This window comes from Ranitomeya imitator, chromosome 2, assembly GCF_032444005.1.
Source record: "Ranitomeya imitator isolate aRanImi1 chromosome 2, aRanImi1.pri, whole genome shotgun sequence".
Classification (NCBI taxonomy): Eukaryota; Metazoa; Chordata; class Amphibia; order Anura; family Dendrobatidae; genus Ranitomeya; species Ranitomeya imitator.
In genome coordinates, this window is record NC_091283.1 from 268,985,374 (window position 1) to 269,004,181 (window position 18,808).

Below are 18,808 nucleotides of genomic sequence, written 5' to 3' on the forward strand. Positions count from 1 at the left end.
CAAGGTGCAGACAAATACTAATTCTAACATTGAGTCGGAGATTGGGTCAGCTAGCGATTCGGGGGTATGAGTACAAAGGGTAAGATCACCACCATATGAAGCCCCTATAATCTAAACTTGCCACTCACAGGGTAGACAGGAGTATTCCAGATTTCTATGTCTTGTGTGGATCCAAAGCTCTTCAAGAAGGCATTACTGATAATATTCATCAGCACGGGCAGGCTGTTCTGTATTTGTGGGTTTCCAATGATTGTAAAGCTGTAACTCTGAAAAAAAAAGAACTTTATAATGAAATTTTGGTTGGGTGGAGAATTTTCTGTATTTTCCTACTTTCCGAATTTTCATCCAAAATCAGCCTCTGGCTTCTGGATTGATTTTACACTGACGTTTCATCAGCAAGTCACATCGTTTCCTAATTTAATTTCTACAAATGATTGTCCAGATAACCAGAATCTTTCCTTTCCATACTTTCGAGCCACTCCTTCCTCACCTGGTTCTGCAGCGACAGCTCGATGGCGCCGTTGTAGCCTGTGGTGTTTCTGTCGTACAGACCGTTCCTGACTTTTACCGAAATGTCTTGCGCCTTTATGCCATTGACGAACTCTTCGATGGACGAGCCTGTCAGAGAGAACGCAGCTGGTTAAGTGGCCATGCTTTAGTGAGGACAGGACTACATGTCTCATGACTGTTTGAAGAGCCGCCACACATGCAGATGTGGGGACTCGAATATATTTTTTGAGCTCTCCGTTAGCACACGAGCATTCTCTGAGAACACCTTATCTGAGCACCTTCGATCATCACCAGTAGTAAGAGAACATATACTCACCTCTCCAATATCCACCCTACGTATATTTTCCTACCTGTGTTGTTGTGGACCAGGAGGCTGGTGTAGTACTTGTGCTCCCGATGTCTCGGTCCTCGAAAATAAAGGTCCGGAGTGAGTTTCCAGTTGTACCACCTTTTTGAAGTGGTTGTGGTAAAATAGAGAAGGCAAGCGATGAAAACGGCCAGAAGAAGGACTCTGGAGAAGAAGTACAGAAGAACATCGATGATAAAACATAATCCCAATAACCGACTATCCCAATGGATGATGGCACATTAGGGACTCACATGGATCGAATGTTTATCATGGCTCTCTTCAACTTGAGAAAGCGGATCCGCGCCACCGTCAGCACCTGCTGTCTCCACAGGGCTAGTCCGTGAACAGTTATAGTGCCGGAGTCTGACAACAGTAGATCGGAGTCCTCCACCTCCAAGGACAGCTCTCTGCTCTCATCTTCACTTTGTTCACGGGCAAAAACACCATAATCTGATCATAAAAAAAGCCTGTCTGAGAGTCCCTACGACGGGGTCTAAAAAAACTTATTTATCCCCTCCCCGATATCCTTTATAACCGCTGATCGTATTGATCTCCGTCCACGGCCTGAAGAGGAGGGTAATCCTCCAAATTCAGCACCACCAGGGATATTGGCATTAAGCCATTCACCAGACTTCAATCCATCATCTCAGTGTTCTCTACAGGACTTGATCTGAAGAGGATCGTCAGGCAGTTCCACCAATGCAACACCAAGAACATCTTGTGATTATGACCTGTTAGTGTCCAGTCGACTAATGCTGCTCTAGACCACCAGGAATGTTACCATTAAATCTCGTTATAACTGTTTCATAACCCTAAACTAACAGGGATGTTATTATTATTAACCTCTTCATAAATCTTCCACTATTCTACAACGATTCTTTCATTAATCCTTTTGTTACTCTTTTACTACCCTAGACCATCAAGGATGTTATCGCTAAACCATCTACTACCCAAGACCACCAGAAATCTTATTAGCCCATCTACTACCCTAGACCACCAGGGCTGTTATCATTAACCCATCTACTACCCAAGACCACCAGAAATCTTATTAGCCCATCTACTACCCTAGACCACCAGGGCTGTCATCATTAACCCATCTACTATCCAAGACCACCAGAAATCTTATTAGCGCATCTACTACCCTAGACCACCAGGGTTATCATTAACCCATCTACTATCCAAGACCACCAGAAATGTTATCAGCCCATCTACTACCCTAGACCACCAGAGTTGTTATCGTTAAGCCATCTACTACCCAAGACCACCAAAGTTGTTATCGTTAGCCCATCTACTACCCTAGACCACCAGAGTTGTTATCGTTAGCCCATCTACTACCCTAGACCACTAGAGTTGTTATCGTTAACCCATCTACTACCCAAGACCATCAGAAATGTTATTAGCCTATATACTACCCTTGCCCACCGGGTATGTTATCGTTAACCCATCCACTACTCTAGACCACCAGAGATATCATTAACGTATCTACTACCCTAAACCACCACGGATTTTATCATTAACCCAACTACTACCCTAGACCACTATAGATGTTATCATTAACCCATCTACTACCCTAGTCCACCAGGGATGTTATTAATCTATTTACTACCCTAGACCACCAGGGATGTTATCATTAACCCATCTACTACCCTAAACCACCAGAGATGTTATTACTCCATCTAGTGACCCAGACCACCCCTTCTTAACTCATTTATAACTTGTGGCTACCACTTATTCACTCTTCTCTTCCCTAGACTGCTAAGGATGCTGACTTTTCCCCCCTTGATTTGCATATCAACAGGAAAACAACCATTAACCCTTTCACCACAACACCTCCAAAGGTGTTCTTGTAATGCATCATGGATCACAATCCCAGTGATTGTTACAGACCACACAAGTGTCATCACCATATTTACCTCCTTTTTCGATCTCCTCACCCTCCAGTTTCAGGAAGACGTCGTCCAGCGTGGTGATGGACACCCCGTAACTCACGATGTCTGTTCCCACGTGCTCATCCAGGTGAGAGAACAGATCTGGGGGCATTATTTCACAAATTTTATGATCATGGTTTGGATCAGTTCGGGGATAGAGAATGAGCATTGTTATAGAGATCTTCACTGTACCTGGAAACGAGTCCATCTTGTCGAAGGGCAGTGTGAAGGTGAGGTCCTCTACGTTCTGGGCACTGAGTTTGGCACTAGATATGTGTTCTTGTATGAGAGAGGTGATGGCGTCCAGGTTACAAGATGGAGACACCTGCATCCTGTCCACAACGAAAGCCAAGAACAGCACCATGACTAAACCACCCAACGTCTCCCACTTTTGTGCTGACGTAATGGGGTCAATGAAGACCACGCAGACTCCTAAAAGCTTCTACTGTCCAGCACTGCACCTACCGCAAGTGGTAGCCGATTCCCCATTTTCTTTTAAGAAACCAGGAGGAGCCGACGCATTTCACCATTCCTCTGGAGAGGACCACCTTGCGATCTGAAGGCAGAAACATATAACAAAAATGTTGCAGGTTGTGATAATATAGAAATGATCTGCTCTTCCCTGAGGGTACAACCCTACGTCGAGAGGTAGCCGAAAATTCTTAAAAAGAAGAAAAAAACCGCACATAGTAAATGGGTTCACGAGTGTGCAAAGAAGTTTTGTGGTCATTTGACGATTTTTGTCGGAGAGGTCTTCAGCCACATCAGAGGACTGTGCCTTTATATTTTACCACATTGACATAAGGTGAGCTATTCTCACACTGCTGTCAACCAAGATGGCCCAATTTCCTCAGATGATCTGCTCCGACACTGCCGTCAGGTGAGATGTTCGAACACTGCAGTCAGGAGAGATACTCTAACACTGCAGTCGGGTGAGATGCTCTAACATTGCAGTCAGATGAGATGCTCTAACACTGCAGTCAAGAGAGATGCTCTAACACTGCAGTCAGATGAGATGCTCGAACACTGCAGTCAGGAGAGATGATCTAACACTGCAGTCAGGTAAGATACTCTAACATTGCAGTTAGGAGAGATGCTCTAACACTGCAGTCAGGAGAGATGGTCTAACACTGCAGTCAGGAGAGATGCTCTAACACTGCAGTCAGGAAAGATGCTCTAACAATGCAGTCAGGTGAGATGCTCTAACACTGCAATCAGGTTGAAATGCTCTAACACTGAATGTCAGAAGAGATTCTCCGACACTGCCATCAGGTGAGCCTTTTCTACACTGCCATCAACCAAAATGACGAGACACTGCTGTGAGGTGAGCCTTCTCGACACTGCCGTCAGACGAGCTACACCGACACTGCTGTCAGGTTAGATGCTCTAACACTGCTGTCAGGTGAACTGCTCAGTCTCTTCTGACAGTAGTCACACTGTCACGATAATATGAATATGCCATGTTTGGAGTATATACTTAACAGTCCCATGGCTTTTCAGACACACACGCTGTGGGCCTTTCTGACCCCCCTCTTCTCACTCTGCCTGTGTGTAATCCTATACCCCTTCCCCCCTCAGGAATTTATATGGCTTTGTGCTGCGAAAGCAAGGGTCCTTAAACTCCTCATTCCCCCCTCCTGCCTAATACCAGCCAAAACTGGTACAGAAAATGCATGGGACTCTTTGTTCTTTTACAGTTATGTATAATGGCACTGATCAAGGCTAGAGATATAAGGATTATACATTCCAGATGTCCATTAGGAGAACTATAGCTCACTGAAATCACTAGGAGCTAAAACCAACGAGTGCAAGGAGCGGATTTTTCCATAAGTGGGTCATGTAACTACGCAGTGTTTACACTTAAAAGAATCCCCCCGACGTGGTGCACATCCTGATCATTGTGTCGTTCATATATGAGGTTCATACAGCTAGCTATGTATAAAAATGGTTTGTCCCAGCTCTAAGAGAGGGGAGGATTCAACCTCTGAGTGATGTCACCACAGGGGGAGTGCCTTGGTTTGGATGCTGCCGTCAGGCGAGCCTTCCCAACACTGCCATAAGGTGAGCTGTTTTGGTATTTTTGCAATAGCTGCATAATCTCCTACCAGCAAGGATATCCGCCTCATCCATGAATTGCGTGCTGAAGAGAGTGACCCGATTGGCTTTACGCTCCTGTAAGGTGGACCACACCTGATGTCTGGAAAATGGGTCAAGACCAGAGGTGGGTTCATCAAGTAGAAGAACCTAAGAAAGACAGAAAGTATTGCCCAAACGTGGACCACGAGGGTGGAAGGAAGAGATGCTGTTGCCTACCATGGTGGCCCGCAATTACAAGAAATCACAGGAAGAAATAACATCTCCCAGGATGCTAATTTGAATGGGTTCTTATCAAGATATGGAGCACTACAAGACGAATCTCCCATTAAACCTCTTTACCTCAGGATTTCCCAATAGTGCGATTGCAAGTGTTAACCTCCGACTCTGGCCACCGCTGAGCTTGCTGGCTTCTGTGTCCTCAATATTGTTCATATCCAGATCAGAGATGACCTTCCTCACCTAAAGCAGAAGAACAAGCCGAACTGTGAGACACTAGGAACCTGGTGGCCCAGACACTTCCCACTATATTGTACACATAGCGTCTACCTCCGACGTCACTTCTCGAGGAGCGATTCCCTTAATCCTGGAGAAAGTTTCCAGATTTTCTCTCACGGTTAAAAAATCAAACTTCACATCAAACTGTGGACAAAATCCAATTATCTTCTGCATTTCCTCAAGGTCATGAGGGTTTGAGAGCTGATGGTTGTAGACGGAGACCGATCCTTTAAAACAGAGGAATAAAACAAGGAACATATCAGCTGTGAGAGGGTCTTGAACATATTTTTTGAGCACGCCGAAGGCACTCTGTTAGTACACGAACACACTTGGACAACACCTTATCTGAGGGCGTTCACTCATCACTACTGGAGACGTAACTGGTCCACAAAGTTCACCAATTTCCAGATTTATGGATTTATTTCTAGAAAAATCCTCATGCATAAAGTTTCTTGCTCTTACTGAAAAGAATCCTTCTTGGGAAGGATTTTTGTGTTCTCCTGGTAGTGATCACACAAAGCTATTAGGAGCGGTTTATCTCACCAGCAGACGCTTTGCTCATCCCACTCAGTATATTCAGTAGTGTTGTCTTCCCGGCTCCGCTGTGACCGAGCAGCGCTGTAATATGTCCTTCATATACATCTAAATCCAGATCTGTAGTGGGAGAGAGATCAGAAATCTGATTACTGGTGTCAAGGTAAAAAATATATATCTTTATACTCTTTTGTACTTTTATATATTCTTATGCTGTGAAACAATAAGTTTTTCCCTTTGCTTGCCAAATGCAAATTTAACTGTATTTAAGATGGCTGCCAGTATTCACCTTTGCCCCACTTTCAGGCTGAAGGAACAAGTTGCACATTCCAGAAGGACAAGTAACATTTTTCTGGAATTCGAAACTTAACAAGATGTGGACAAAGGAAGATTCATCAGATGACGTCAGGCCAACCAGAGGGACTGAATACTAGATACATTGCTTAACCCCCGCCTATCCCCGCCCTCTGCACACCTTCCCCCAATGGACCATGTAATATTGTGTATCAGGAAATAAAGTTCAGTTGTTGCTGTGACGTTACACACGAGCGTGCAATGAGTTTGAACCAGCATTGTGTCTGACTCATTCTTATCCGGTATCAACATGCTCCTAATCTGATTTGGAATGACTTGTGGATGAAGGGTATTGTCGTGACGACCCCGACAATTTGGCGCAACCAACGTGGGGCGTGGCCCGCGAGATCCGAGACCCCCTGGACCCATGCCTGGACGTCCGTGGACGACACCCGTAGTGGCTGACCTCGAGGACTGATCACCCTCCAAGCACGGTAAGTGGAGATCGCATACTATGTATGTGTCACACTTGCTAGTGTTTCAGCCGTTATTGGTTTGTCTGTGGTCTCCTTGGGTCTGGGGAGTGACCGGTCGAGTGGTGAGACCGAGCGCGATCCCGTGCCACGCTTCGAACCAGCAACTGAGAGACGTCGCACTCTGCGCGTCCTCGTGTACACCACACCTCCTCCACCGGTCATTGTACTCCATTCAACCACCCTACCCGTGACTGTTGCCTAGTAGTGATAGAGTGAAAGATTGAGAAGTTTGTGGATTGGGATAGGAGACGTAGCCTCTGTGATATTGCACGCACATACATTGGTAATTAAGACGTCCCAAGAGGGGGACCACCAGAAACACTTGCACACACTTGCACATATCGGTAATTAAGACGTCCCAAGAGGGGGACCACCAGAAACACTTGCACACACTTGCACATATCGGTAATTAAGACGTCCCAAGAGGGGGACCACCAGAAACACTTGCACACACTTGCACATATCGGTAATTAAGACGTCCCAAGAGGGGGACCACCAGAAACACAGTGGAGGGGTCTCACTAGGAGACAGCCTCCCAACGTTTAGAATATCGTGACAGGGCAGACTGTAATCACTGGTGTTCAGGTTAGGGAAAAATATTGAGCGCGAGGCTCTTTATTCATAACACGTGGAGCGCGAGGCTCCGTGTTAGGACACAAGTGTTGCTGTCGCTGTCAGCGGCCTACTGCAGAAGGGCGTAGTATTCTGTGAGTCATGTTACGTCTCTTAAAGAAGAAGTCCGTGCCCCACAGGTTAGATGAGGATGCTGTGGAAGTCAAGACAATAGTAGAGTCACGGGAGGGCAAGAAGGCAGTCAAGAATGTTGAAAGATGAAGGACTGTTAGAACAAGTGCAAGCTCATCTGCGAGTTGCGCGAGCTTTAAAGAACGAGGAATGGAAAAAGGTTGATGGAGAGGAAAGATGAAAGGATGCAGAGCCCGTGTTTGGCTATAAAATATCTCAATCATTGGTTTTTCTAAGGTGTTTTGGTATATGAATTGTGTGAAGGTTTTGTAGAAATTAATTGAGTCTGAGAATTGCTGTATTCCGCTACTCTGTGTGGTTTTCCGAAACACCCCATGGGAGGGGGGAGTCAAATAGCTGCATTGTGGTTTTTCTTCTTTTGTGTTGAGGAATGCTGTAAATTCTTATCTGTGTGTTTGTGGCCGATGGGAGGGGTGAATCCCTGCGCGAATTGTTTTTTTGACTTCTCCTCTTTGTGCTGCCGGCCAAAGAAAGGGGGGCCAAAGTTTCCAGAAGAACTTAACCCAGTCTGTATCAGCAACTGCAGCGATCCTCACTCGCTCTCTAGCCCCGCAGCTTCAAGGACACATGGCTCGCAGCTCGGTTCCTTATCAGTGGCCCAAGAAGCAGAAGACTTCAGCTCCAGCTCCCCCTCCCTTACACAAATCCAGTCTTACGCTCCAATATTCATTTTAACCCTGTGTCTGGAAATCTCTCTCGCCATGTTAATTCTCAGACCAAGACAGGACAGATGGATTTGTAAATATTGCGGTCAGACAAACCCAGACTGGAGAAATGCTTGTATAATCTGTGCTGCAACTCGACCTAAGTGAATTACACTGATTCCTGTCCAGATAAGATCACATGTAGTGATGTAGTGATATAAGAAGCTGACACAGGATAGTGGGTAGTGGGGACATTAACTTTGGGAGTAGACTGACAGTAATCCTTTTGGGAAGGAGCTGTAGACCAGCATGTCATGTCACCCCCAACCGGTCATCTAGTCACCCCCACCACCAGCGAACCAACCACACCAGGTAGTGTAAGACAGATACAGGAGTATTATCCCTGAAAGCCCTCTGACTAGCTAGCTACGCTAAAATAATTGGCTGACCCTGAGAACAAACCTTTCCCAATTTACAGACAAAGATAATATGATGGACGTATAAGTGCACCTGAGCAGACCTAGAGAGTTGGTGAGCCAAGATGATGGTCAGATGGTATTTATGTTATATAACCCCTATGTAGATGAGTATAATGAGATGTGTTATAAAAAAAAAATAGGGGGGATAGTGTGTCTAACCCTGGCAGTTAGAATATCCCTATGTTATGCTGCTTCAGTATGTGGGTAATTTTTTTGTTTTTTGTTGTGTGCACAGACAGAGCAGGAAGCCATTGTTGCCACTGTTAGTTTTCACAAGTATCTGGCAGATCTGAACTGTCGGGTTTCGGCCTTGAAACTTCGGTTCTGCCTTGGTCAAGTGATATTTTTGGGTCACTGTCTCCTTCAGGGTGCCAGACACCTCACAGAAGAAAGAAAAATAGCCGTCAGCTACAAAGGATGTGACTGAACTCCAACGTTTTCTTGGACTATGTACTTATTGTTGTCAGTGGATACCGGACGCATCCCGCATAATGCTACCCCTCTACAAGGCCCTGAAAGACTGTTCAAGATATGCTGATGATTTTGGCAGACTCCACACTGGATACGCTGTTACTACGGAAGACACTGTAGTGCACGGAGCTGCACTCCCTCCCTCTCTGTCAGCACAAGCCAAAGACAGGCGGGCTAATATACACGGACTCACAGTATGCATTTGGTATTGCTCATGATTTCGGAGCCCTATGGGCCAATCGAGGATTTGTTACTACTGCCGGGACTCAGTGAAGAATGCTGAAGCTGTTAAAGCCCTCATGGACTCAATCGAATTACCTACCCAGGTGGCCATTATCAAAGTTAAGGAGCACGGTACTATGGAACAGACCACAGACTGGTGGTAACGCCTTTGCGAATATGCAAGCAAAAGCCGCTGCTCTTCTACCCGTTGAACTGACCATACCAGCTATGGTGACCACACGCCCTCAGCGTAAACAGTTACAAGAAACACTGACTCTACAGGAACCTGATGATCTATGCCAGACTGAGGTTTTCTGTCAGACCCCACGAGACCGCTTAATGACGATGCAGAGAATGTCTCCAAAGGAAGAAGTGAAGCAGTGGAAGCTGATGGAGCACGTATGGACAATGGTCGCTGAAAAAAGGACCAACTTGTGTGTTTCCCTAAGCGGATGTACCCTGCTATTGCCATGTGGGCGCATGGGCCCACACATCGAGGTATCTGTCAGATCTGCAATCCCGGTCAACTTCAACGTGTACCCCCGAAGTATCTTGCTAAGCCCGACTATCCTTTCCAAAAGCTCCAGGTGGACCACATCACGTTGCCTAAGTCTGAAGGTATGAATATTGTCTGGTGGTTGTCGATATGTTCTCCAGTTGGCCAGAAGCATTCCCCGTTACCAACGTGACTGCAAAGACCACAGCAAAGAAACTGGTGATGGAAGTCGAATACAGATATGGTGTTCCAGAAGTTGCTGAAAGTAACCAAGGCCCGGACTTTTCTTCTCATGTGTATCAGGAGGTTCTGACAATGCTTGGATCCACTGTAGCCCTCCATACTCCGTACCATCCACAATCTAGTGGGAAAGTTAAGAGGCTGAACGGCACACTGAAGGGACAATTGACCAAAATGATGCAGGAGACTACGGCTCCATGGCCAGGGCTCTTACATATTCGTACTACCCCTATTGCAAAACATGGCCTGTCCCCATATGAGATATTGTTTGGTGCTAGGTTCTCAGTTGCAAATTTTCAGTCTCAGTAATTGTCAGAGGAAACTGACCGTGCTGTTCAATATGTTATTCAGCTTAGTAAAAATGTTGCTAACACCCATGTTTTAGTTTCTTTTTCCCTTCCAGATTCAGCAGAAACCGATATTTGTCACAATTTGAAGCCTGGTGGTTTTATGGTCGTGAAAAGCTATGTCAGTAAAACTTGAAGGAAAGAGCACCTGGATCTACGCTTCACACTGCAAAAGAGACCGAACCAGCGCTTAGTCACAGTGGTGATCGAAGGAAAATGTTGCTGTTGTTTTTGGTCCTGAGGCTTGGGGTCATCCTCGCCCCTACCTTCTCGGCCCCTATTGTAAATAAGAATTCTGGTGCCACCATTCTCTGGGTAAACCTAACGGCCCCGGTAAATATCTGGTGATTTGATTTCTGCGATGTAGTCAAGTGCCCCGAGACTCAGCGGGTGGTAGAGGGAATTATCCAGTATTATATATGTGTTACCAGAGATAACAATTGTACTGGGGAGGTATTTTCATAATGTGTTTAATAGTGGATACTATGGTAATTTAGGCCATATACAGCTCCAGGATATTAGTTTCAGACCAACCAAGGCCCCCGTTACCAGTACAGCTAAGACAGGCCCAGGTGAACGTTTGCAAAATATAGTTAACGAAGTAATCCCCATTCCAGGTCTCAGTTGGCAAGAAGTCTTCTCCATAGAAACACAAACAGCCCCAAGGAAAAATTTATGGTTAGAATGGGTAAGATACAATGTACGAGTCCAGAATATCTCTGTAGGATGTATTGCTTGTGCTGCAGCAAATACACATCTATACACATATGCATTGTTTTTTCTGTTTTTTTTCCTGATGACAATACCACTGCTTGTGTTATGAATCTGTTGAAGGATTTAAAGCCCACTGATTGCTCAGATTATGTCCCACTAATTCATGAAGCACCCACACTAAAGGTCCCAGGAGGGATAACCGTATTAGCTGATAATTATACCTGCTATAATTCCCACGACACTACAGGTACACCAGTAGGGGTCTTCGAGACAGGTTTCTGCAAAGAGAACAGTTCCCTTGATACTGACTTGCTAGCTAATCATACACAGTATATGTACGACATTTATTGGTTATGTGGAGATGGTAAGCTCCATCCTAGGTTGCCTAATGCCTGGACAGGTCAATGCACCCTTGTTAAACTAGCTATGCAGTTCAAGATTTTACCTTAGGATCCGGAGACACCTGATGAATATACCAGAAAGAGGAGAAGTCTCGATCAGCTCCACATGAGTTATGAAGAAAATCCATTGGTATATGTCGATGGCATTGGAGTGCCAAGGGGGGTGCCTGACCAATTTAAAGCCCAGAACCAGATCTATGCTAGTTTTGCTTCTTTAATCCGCAGGTGCAGATTAATAAAAATGTTGATTGGATCAATTATACATATATTACAGTGAACAAAGGTTTGTCAATTTTATCTGTGATGCTTTCCAGGGTATAGTTGAGGAGTTAGGCCCTAACACTAGAATGACCCTCCAAAACCGACTAGCCCTTGATATGATCTTAGCTGAAAAAGGAGGAGTCTGTGGGATGGTGGGAGAGGAATGTTGTACCTATATCCCTCAGAACTCTGGGGTAAATGGAAAGACCATGATAGCCCTTAAAAAGATAAATGGGTTAGCAGCGGAATTAAAGACTAATGCTGGAGTAGATATATCTTTCTTTTCCGGTTGGTTGGGTGGGCTCAAAGGATTCCTTCAACAAGCTTGTCTAGTACTGATTGCCCTTCTTGTAGTTGGATCAATAATCCTCTGTTGTGTTATTCCCCTGTATAAAAAGGTTATCACTGAGGCAACTCTGACTAGCACCTTCCTCAACCAAGAAGTAGACCCACTAGAGTGCGATGGCACTGATCCAGGGGAGATCCCTAAGTATGTCCCCCTCAAGAAGATAGACAAAACCCCTTACTCTCAGATGATGCTAAGAGATTTAGTTTAGGGACAGCGGGAGAACTCCATGTGAAGCTAGTGAAGGGTTCAGCTGCCTGGAGGCCTCTCACAAGGGGAGAGCTTCTGAGGTGTCTGGATGAAGAAATCCACCTCCCCTTTCCCCATCACATGGACAGTCTCGAAGGATCTTTCTTTTTAGGGAAAAACTTAGTGTTTAGGGGGGATTGTCAAGGTAAAAAATATATATCTTTATACTCTTTTGTACTTTTATATATTCTTATGCTGTGAAACAATAAGTTTTTCCCTTTGCTTGCCAAATGCAAATTTAACTGTATTTAAGATGGCTGCCAGTATTCACCTTTGCCCCACTTTCAGGCTGAAGGAACAAGTTGCACATTCCAGAAGGACAAGTAACATTTTTCTGGAATTCGAAACTTAACAAGATGTGGACAAAGGAAGATTCATCAGATGACGTCAGGCCAACCAGAGGGACTGAATACTAGATACATTGCTTAACCCCCGCCTATCCCCGCCCTCTGCACACCTTCCCCCAATGGACCATGTAATATTGTGTATCAGGAAATAAAGTTCAGTTGTTGCTGTGACGTTACACACGAGCGTGCAATGAGTTTGAACCAGCATTGTGTCTGACTCATTCTTATCCGGTACCAACATGCTCCTAATCTGATTTGGAATGACTTGTGGATGAAGGGTATTGTCGTGACGACCCCGACACTGGCAATGTGTATATGATATAATCAATTGTGTATGTTCCAAGCACAGATCTGAAGGCATCTTCTGGAGATGAAGGTCAATTGTGCTTCCTCTGGGGTTGCTATGGTAGATCAGCTGCCCACTTAGATAAGTAGTAACTTAGTATGAGTTGTCATTGCTTAACAAGCCGCTCACCTCTTAAAGCTTCGGTCATCTGTTTTTTGTTCCTGAAAATTTTCTTAACTTTATTTAGCCTGCAGGAAGTGACAAGAAGACATTATCCAGTACACGTATCACTCAACCATGGAGGTTGATAATATGCCTTTACTTGCTTTGTAATTGTATCTTTATCAGAGTTGGCCAGCTCAGCACATACAATTAAGATACCCACTGAGGAAGCTTCTATACTCGGAGAAACGCACACTGATCTACCAATGGGAAATGGAGAAGCTAATCAAAGTTTGCATTTTTTAGAAATTTTGAGATACCTGATGGCCTCTTTTCCTGACAATTCAACTGGAACCTTTTCGATATGATCTTCAAGTCTTGTTCCATCTCTGTCCATGGTGTCCAGTGGAATTGTGGTCATTTTCCCTTTGGACCAGTATGAGGGGCACAGGAAGAAGAGCGGTCCAAACTTCAGGCCATGTTTATCTGGAGGAATAAGATACATCTTCATATCACGAGGACTCCTCCTCTTCATCCATAGTAAATGCAACAAAACCCACCTGCATGCCCAACGTGGGCACAGACCTCAGAGAAAGTCTCATAGGCCGGATTTTTAAGTTGTGGAATTTTTAGGTACCTTTGACCTTACCTGCTAGGATCTTATCAAAATACAAGGTGAGGAGGACATAGAGGATGAAGTCCAGCAAGAGGCCAATGTAACTGGTCAGTATATGGCAGGAGTCCCCCACAATGTCGGAGAAGAAGACGCCCTGGAAGTCGTTCTCCATATGGATGCTCTGAAATAAGATAGAAGCTGTATTTAGCTCATCCAGGTGCAACATGCTTTCCGCCATTTTGCTGGTGAATATTTGCCACAAAAAGATGGTTCTTTGACATCTTCTGGGAGCATTAGGAGGATGCACTCACCTTTTCCCTTAACATGATGTGAAGACGAGGTGTCAACACAACCCTACACTATGCCAGACACATTCCTCTTCCCCTCAGAAATAATGGCAGAACTGAGCACCAGTGAGTAGTGCCAGGCAGAGAACATCCAAAACTAGTGCCAGATGAGGACTTTCCCAGAAGGTCCAGGTTCGGTGGTGGGACGTAAAAATCCCCAAAAATGTTGGCAAATATTTGAAGAGTGACACTATTAATTGTGACCCCAATGAATACGACCAGCTAAAAAGAAGCCATTTTTATATCTTGGGCCCCAGACTGAATCTTTAATAGGGCCCCTCCCACAGCACTTAAAATTTGTAGTACTAGCATTCATGCCACAAGAGGGTCATAATGAAGGAGTAGATATAATTGTACTCCCTACATCCCCATAGTAAAAGCACTTGTGAATGGCATTGGGAGCCACCCATGACTGATCAATCCTGCAGGACAGACTAATGTCTTTGGGGGAGCAATCAGTGCCAGGAGTCCTCCATTACTGCTCTCTAAGGACTGGTCACCCTCCCTCAGTAGACAACAGAATGGCAAAACTGTGAAGATGCACAATGAGAATGATGAGGAGTCTGCAAAAACCAAGTGGGAGCTACACTGGAGGTCCTGGACTCAATGCAAAGCAGGGTCTCTCTCTAGACCAGTGATGTCCAACTCAAATACATAGAGGGCCAAAATAAAAACTTGGACAAAGTCGCAAGCCAACCTCATTATCTATTAACAGCCCTCCACACAGTATAATGGGCCCCACATAGTCCTCCATACAGTAAAATGGGCTCCACATAGTCCTCTATTCAGTATAATGGGCCAAACATAGCCCTCCATACAGTATAATGGTCCCCACATAGTCATCCAAACAGTATAATGGGCCACACATAGTCTTCCATACAGTATAATGCACCCCACATAGTCCTCCATACAGTATAATAGGCTCTACATAGTCCTCCATTCAGTATAATGGGCCACACATATTCCTCCATACAGTATAATATGCCACAAATGCTGTAGTTCTCCATACAATATAATGGGCTCCACATAGTCCTCCATATAGTATAATGGGCCCCACATAATCCTCCATACAGTGTAAAAAGCTCTATATAGTCCTTAATACAGTGTATTAGACCACACATTATCCTCCAAACAGTATAACAGGCAGCACAATGCACATGGTCCTCCATACAGTATAAGGCACCCCACATAGTCCTCCATACAGTATAATAGGCTCTACATAGTCCTCCATTCAGTATAATGGACCACACATATTCCTCCATACAGTATAATATGCCACAAATGCTGTAGTTCTCCATACAGTATAATGGGCTCCACATAGTCCTCCATATAATATAATGGACCCCACATAGTCCTTCATACAGTGTAATGGGCCCCACATAATCCTCTATACAGTGTAATGGGCCCTACATAGTCCTTAATACAGTGTATTAGACCACACATTATCCTCCAAACAGTATAACAGGCCACACATAGTCATCCATACAGTATAATAAGCCACAAATACCATAGTTTTCCATACAGTATAATGAGCTCCACATAGTCCTCCATACAGTATAATGGGTCCCACATAACCCTCCATATAGTATAATGGGCCTCACAGTCATCCATACAGTATTATGGGCCCCACATAGTTCTCCATACAGTATAATCGACCCAACATAGTCCGCCATACAATTTAATGGGCCCCACATAGTCCTCCATATAGTATAATGGACCCCACATAGTCCTTCATACAGTGTAATGGGCCCTACATAGTCCTAATACAGTGTATTAGACCACACATTATCCTCCAAACAGTATAATGGGCCGTACATAGTCCTCCATACAGTATAATGGGCCACACATAGTCATCCATACAGTATAATATGCCACAAATACCATAGTTCTCCATACAGTATAATGGGCCCCACATAGCCCTCCATACAGTGTAATGAACCCTACATACTCCTCCATTCAGTATAATCAACCCTACATAGTCCTCCATACAGTTTAATGCACCCCACATAGTCCTCCACATAGTATAATGGCCCCCACATTGACCTCCATACAGTATAATGGGTCCCACAGCCCTCCATACAGTATAATGGGCCCCATATAATCCTCCATACAGTGTAATGGGCCCTACATAGTTGTCAATACAGTGTATTAGACCCCACATAGTCCTTCAAACAGTATAATGGGCCACACATAGTCCTCCATACAGTATAATGGGCCACACATAGTGAGCCATACAGTATAATATGCCACAAATACCATAGTTCTCTACACAGTATAATGGGCCCCACATAGTCCTCCATACAGTGTAACAGACCCTACATAGTCCTCCATACAGTATAATCGACCACACATAGTCCAGTTTAATGGGCCCCACATAGTCCTCCATATAGTATAATGGGCCACATATAGTCCTCCATACAGTGTAATGGGTCCCACATAACCCTCCATACAGTGTAATGGGCCCCACAGTTCCCCATACAGTATAGTGGGCCCCAAATAGTCCTCCATACAGTATAACAGGCCCCACAGTCCTTCATACAGTATAATGGGCCCCACAGCCCTCCATACAGTATAATGGACCCCACATAGTCCTCCATACAGAATAATGGGCCCCACATAGTCTTCTATACAGAATAATGGGCCTCACTGTCCTCCATACAGTATAATGGGCCCCACATATCTACATACAGTGTAATTGGCCCTACATAGTCCTCCGTACAGTGTAATAGACCCTACATAGTCCTCCATACAGTATAATCGACCCCACATAGTCCAGTTTAATGGGCCCCACATAGACCTCCATATAGTATAATGGGCCACACATAGTCCTCCATACAGTGTAATGGGTCCCACATAACCCTCCATACAGTGTAATGGGCCCCGCAGTCCTCCATACAGTATAGTGGGCCCCAAATAGTCCTCCATAAAGTATAATGGGCCCCACAGTCCTCCATACAGTATAATGGGCCCCACAGCCCTCCATACAGTATAATGGGCCTCACAGTCCTCCATACTGTATAATGGGCCCCACATAATCATACATACAGTGTAATAGACCCTACATAGTCCTCCGTACAAATGAACACCAAAGGGATTGGCAACACAATATGGATATCAACACGAAGTCATAGATAATACATCTGTGAAATTAGCCACCAATATAGTATGATACTAAATATATAGGACCAATAATTGGTTAACATTAACACCTATTTACCAAAGCTCAAATAAGAAAGAAAAGGTGTAGTTAACCATGTATAGTGAAATAAAAACAACTTTTATCAATATATGATAAAATTACATACATATATATATATATATATCTATAATATAACGCTGGGAGTGTCACTCTGTCCGAAGCCTTAATAGACTGCGCAGGCGCGACGCTCCTAGCGTTACATTATAGAAAATGCCGCCGAGAGCAGGGGGTCGGGAGCACGGGGGCGCCGTATGTCTGTCGGCACAGTAAGTTTTTACTTACGGCATTTCCGGCGCCATTGTCTTGCTCCTCCTGGTGCCGGAATCGGCGCCTGCGCAGTCCGTGCTTTCCAGCGCCATTTTCTTGAAGACACACAGCAGTGTGTCTTCAAGAAAATGGCGCCGGAAAGCGCGGACTGCGCAGGTGCCGATTCCGGCACCAGGAGGAGCAAGACAATGGCGCCGGAAATTCCGTAAGTAACAAATTGCTGTGGCATGAAGTGCCACAGCCTCATGGCACAGTAAGTTTTTACTTACGGCATTTCCGGCGCCATTGTCGTGCTCCTCCTGATGCCGGAATCGGCGCCTGCGCAGTCCGCGCTTTCCGGCGCCATTTTCTTGAAGACACACTCCGGCTCCACTGCAGGTGTGTCTTCAAGAAAATTGCGCCGGAAAGGGCGGACTGCGCAGGCGCCGATTCCTGCTGCCGGAATCGGCGCCTGCGCAGCCTGCGCTTTCCGGCGCCATTTTCTTGAAGACACACCTGCAGTGGAGCCGGACGAAAGGTGAGTATGGTATTTTTTTTTTTTTTATATGGCAGCAGCATACGGGGGCATACACACTGGAGCGTCTTATGGGGGGCATATAATACAATGGTGGCGCAGGATGGGAGCAGCACATGACAGAACGGGGGCAGGATGGCAGCAGCCCATGACAGAGCGGGCGCAGGATGGCAGCAGCACATGACAGAACGGGCGCAGGATGGCAGCAGCACATGACAGAACGGGCGCAGGATGGCAGCAGCACATGACAGAATGGGCGCAGGATGGGAGCAGCACATGACAGAACGGGCGCAGGATGGCAGCAGCACATGACAGGATGGGAGCAGCACATGACAGAACGGGCGCAGAATGGGAGCAGCACATGATAGAACAGGGGAGCAGGATGGGAGCAGCACATGACAGAACGGGGGCACAGGATGGGAGCAGCACATGACAGAACGGGGACGCAGGATGGGAACAACACATGACAGGATGGGAGCAGCAAATGACAGAATGGAGGCGCAGGATGGGAGCAGCACATGACAGAACGGGGGCGCAGGATGGGAGCAGCGCATGACAGAAGGGGGGCGCAGAATGGGAGCAGCACATGACAGGATGGGAGCAGCAAATGACAGAATGGAGGCGCAGGATGGGAGCAACACATGACAGAACGGGGGCGCAGGATGGGAGCAGCACATGACAGGATGGGGATG

General features: G+C 45.5%; 1 protein-coding gene across 2 annotated transcripts in view; it reads right to left on the minus strand.

Moving 5' to 3' along the window:
* Window positions 1-18,808, minus strand: part of LOC138663071 (ABC-type organic anion transporter ABCA8-like) — a 48,275-nt gene that overhangs the window by 16,375 nt on the left and 13,092 nt on the right. For both annotated transcript variants that reach the window (XM_069749140.1, XM_069749139.1), the window contains exons 9-22: window positions 13,823-13,970; window positions 13,494-13,659; window positions 13,201-13,259; window positions 5,923-6,033; window positions 5,431-5,606; window positions 5,224-5,343; window positions 4,893-5,031; window positions 3,253-3,343; window positions 2,980-3,119; window positions 2,773-2,889; window positions 1,111-1,309; window positions 861-1,021; window positions 491-618; window positions 129-266 (exon numbers count right to left, since the gene is read on the minus strand). In XM_069749140.1, the coding sequence (XP_069605241.1) occupies window positions 129-266; window positions 491-618; window positions 861-1,021; window positions 1,111-1,309; window positions 2,773-2,889; window positions 2,980-3,119; window positions 3,253-3,343; window positions 4,893-5,031; window positions 5,224-5,343; window positions 5,431-5,606; window positions 5,923-6,033; window positions 13,201-13,259; window positions 13,494-13,659; window positions 13,823-13,970 (1,893 nt within the window). The remainder of the gene's footprint in view (window positions 1-128; window positions 267-490; window positions 619-860; window positions 1,022-1,110; window positions 1,310-2,772; window positions 2,890-2,979; window positions 3,120-3,252; window positions 3,344-4,892; window positions 5,032-5,223; window positions 5,344-5,430; window positions 5,607-5,922; window positions 6,034-13,200; window positions 13,260-13,493; window positions 13,660-13,822; window positions 13,971-18,808) is intronic.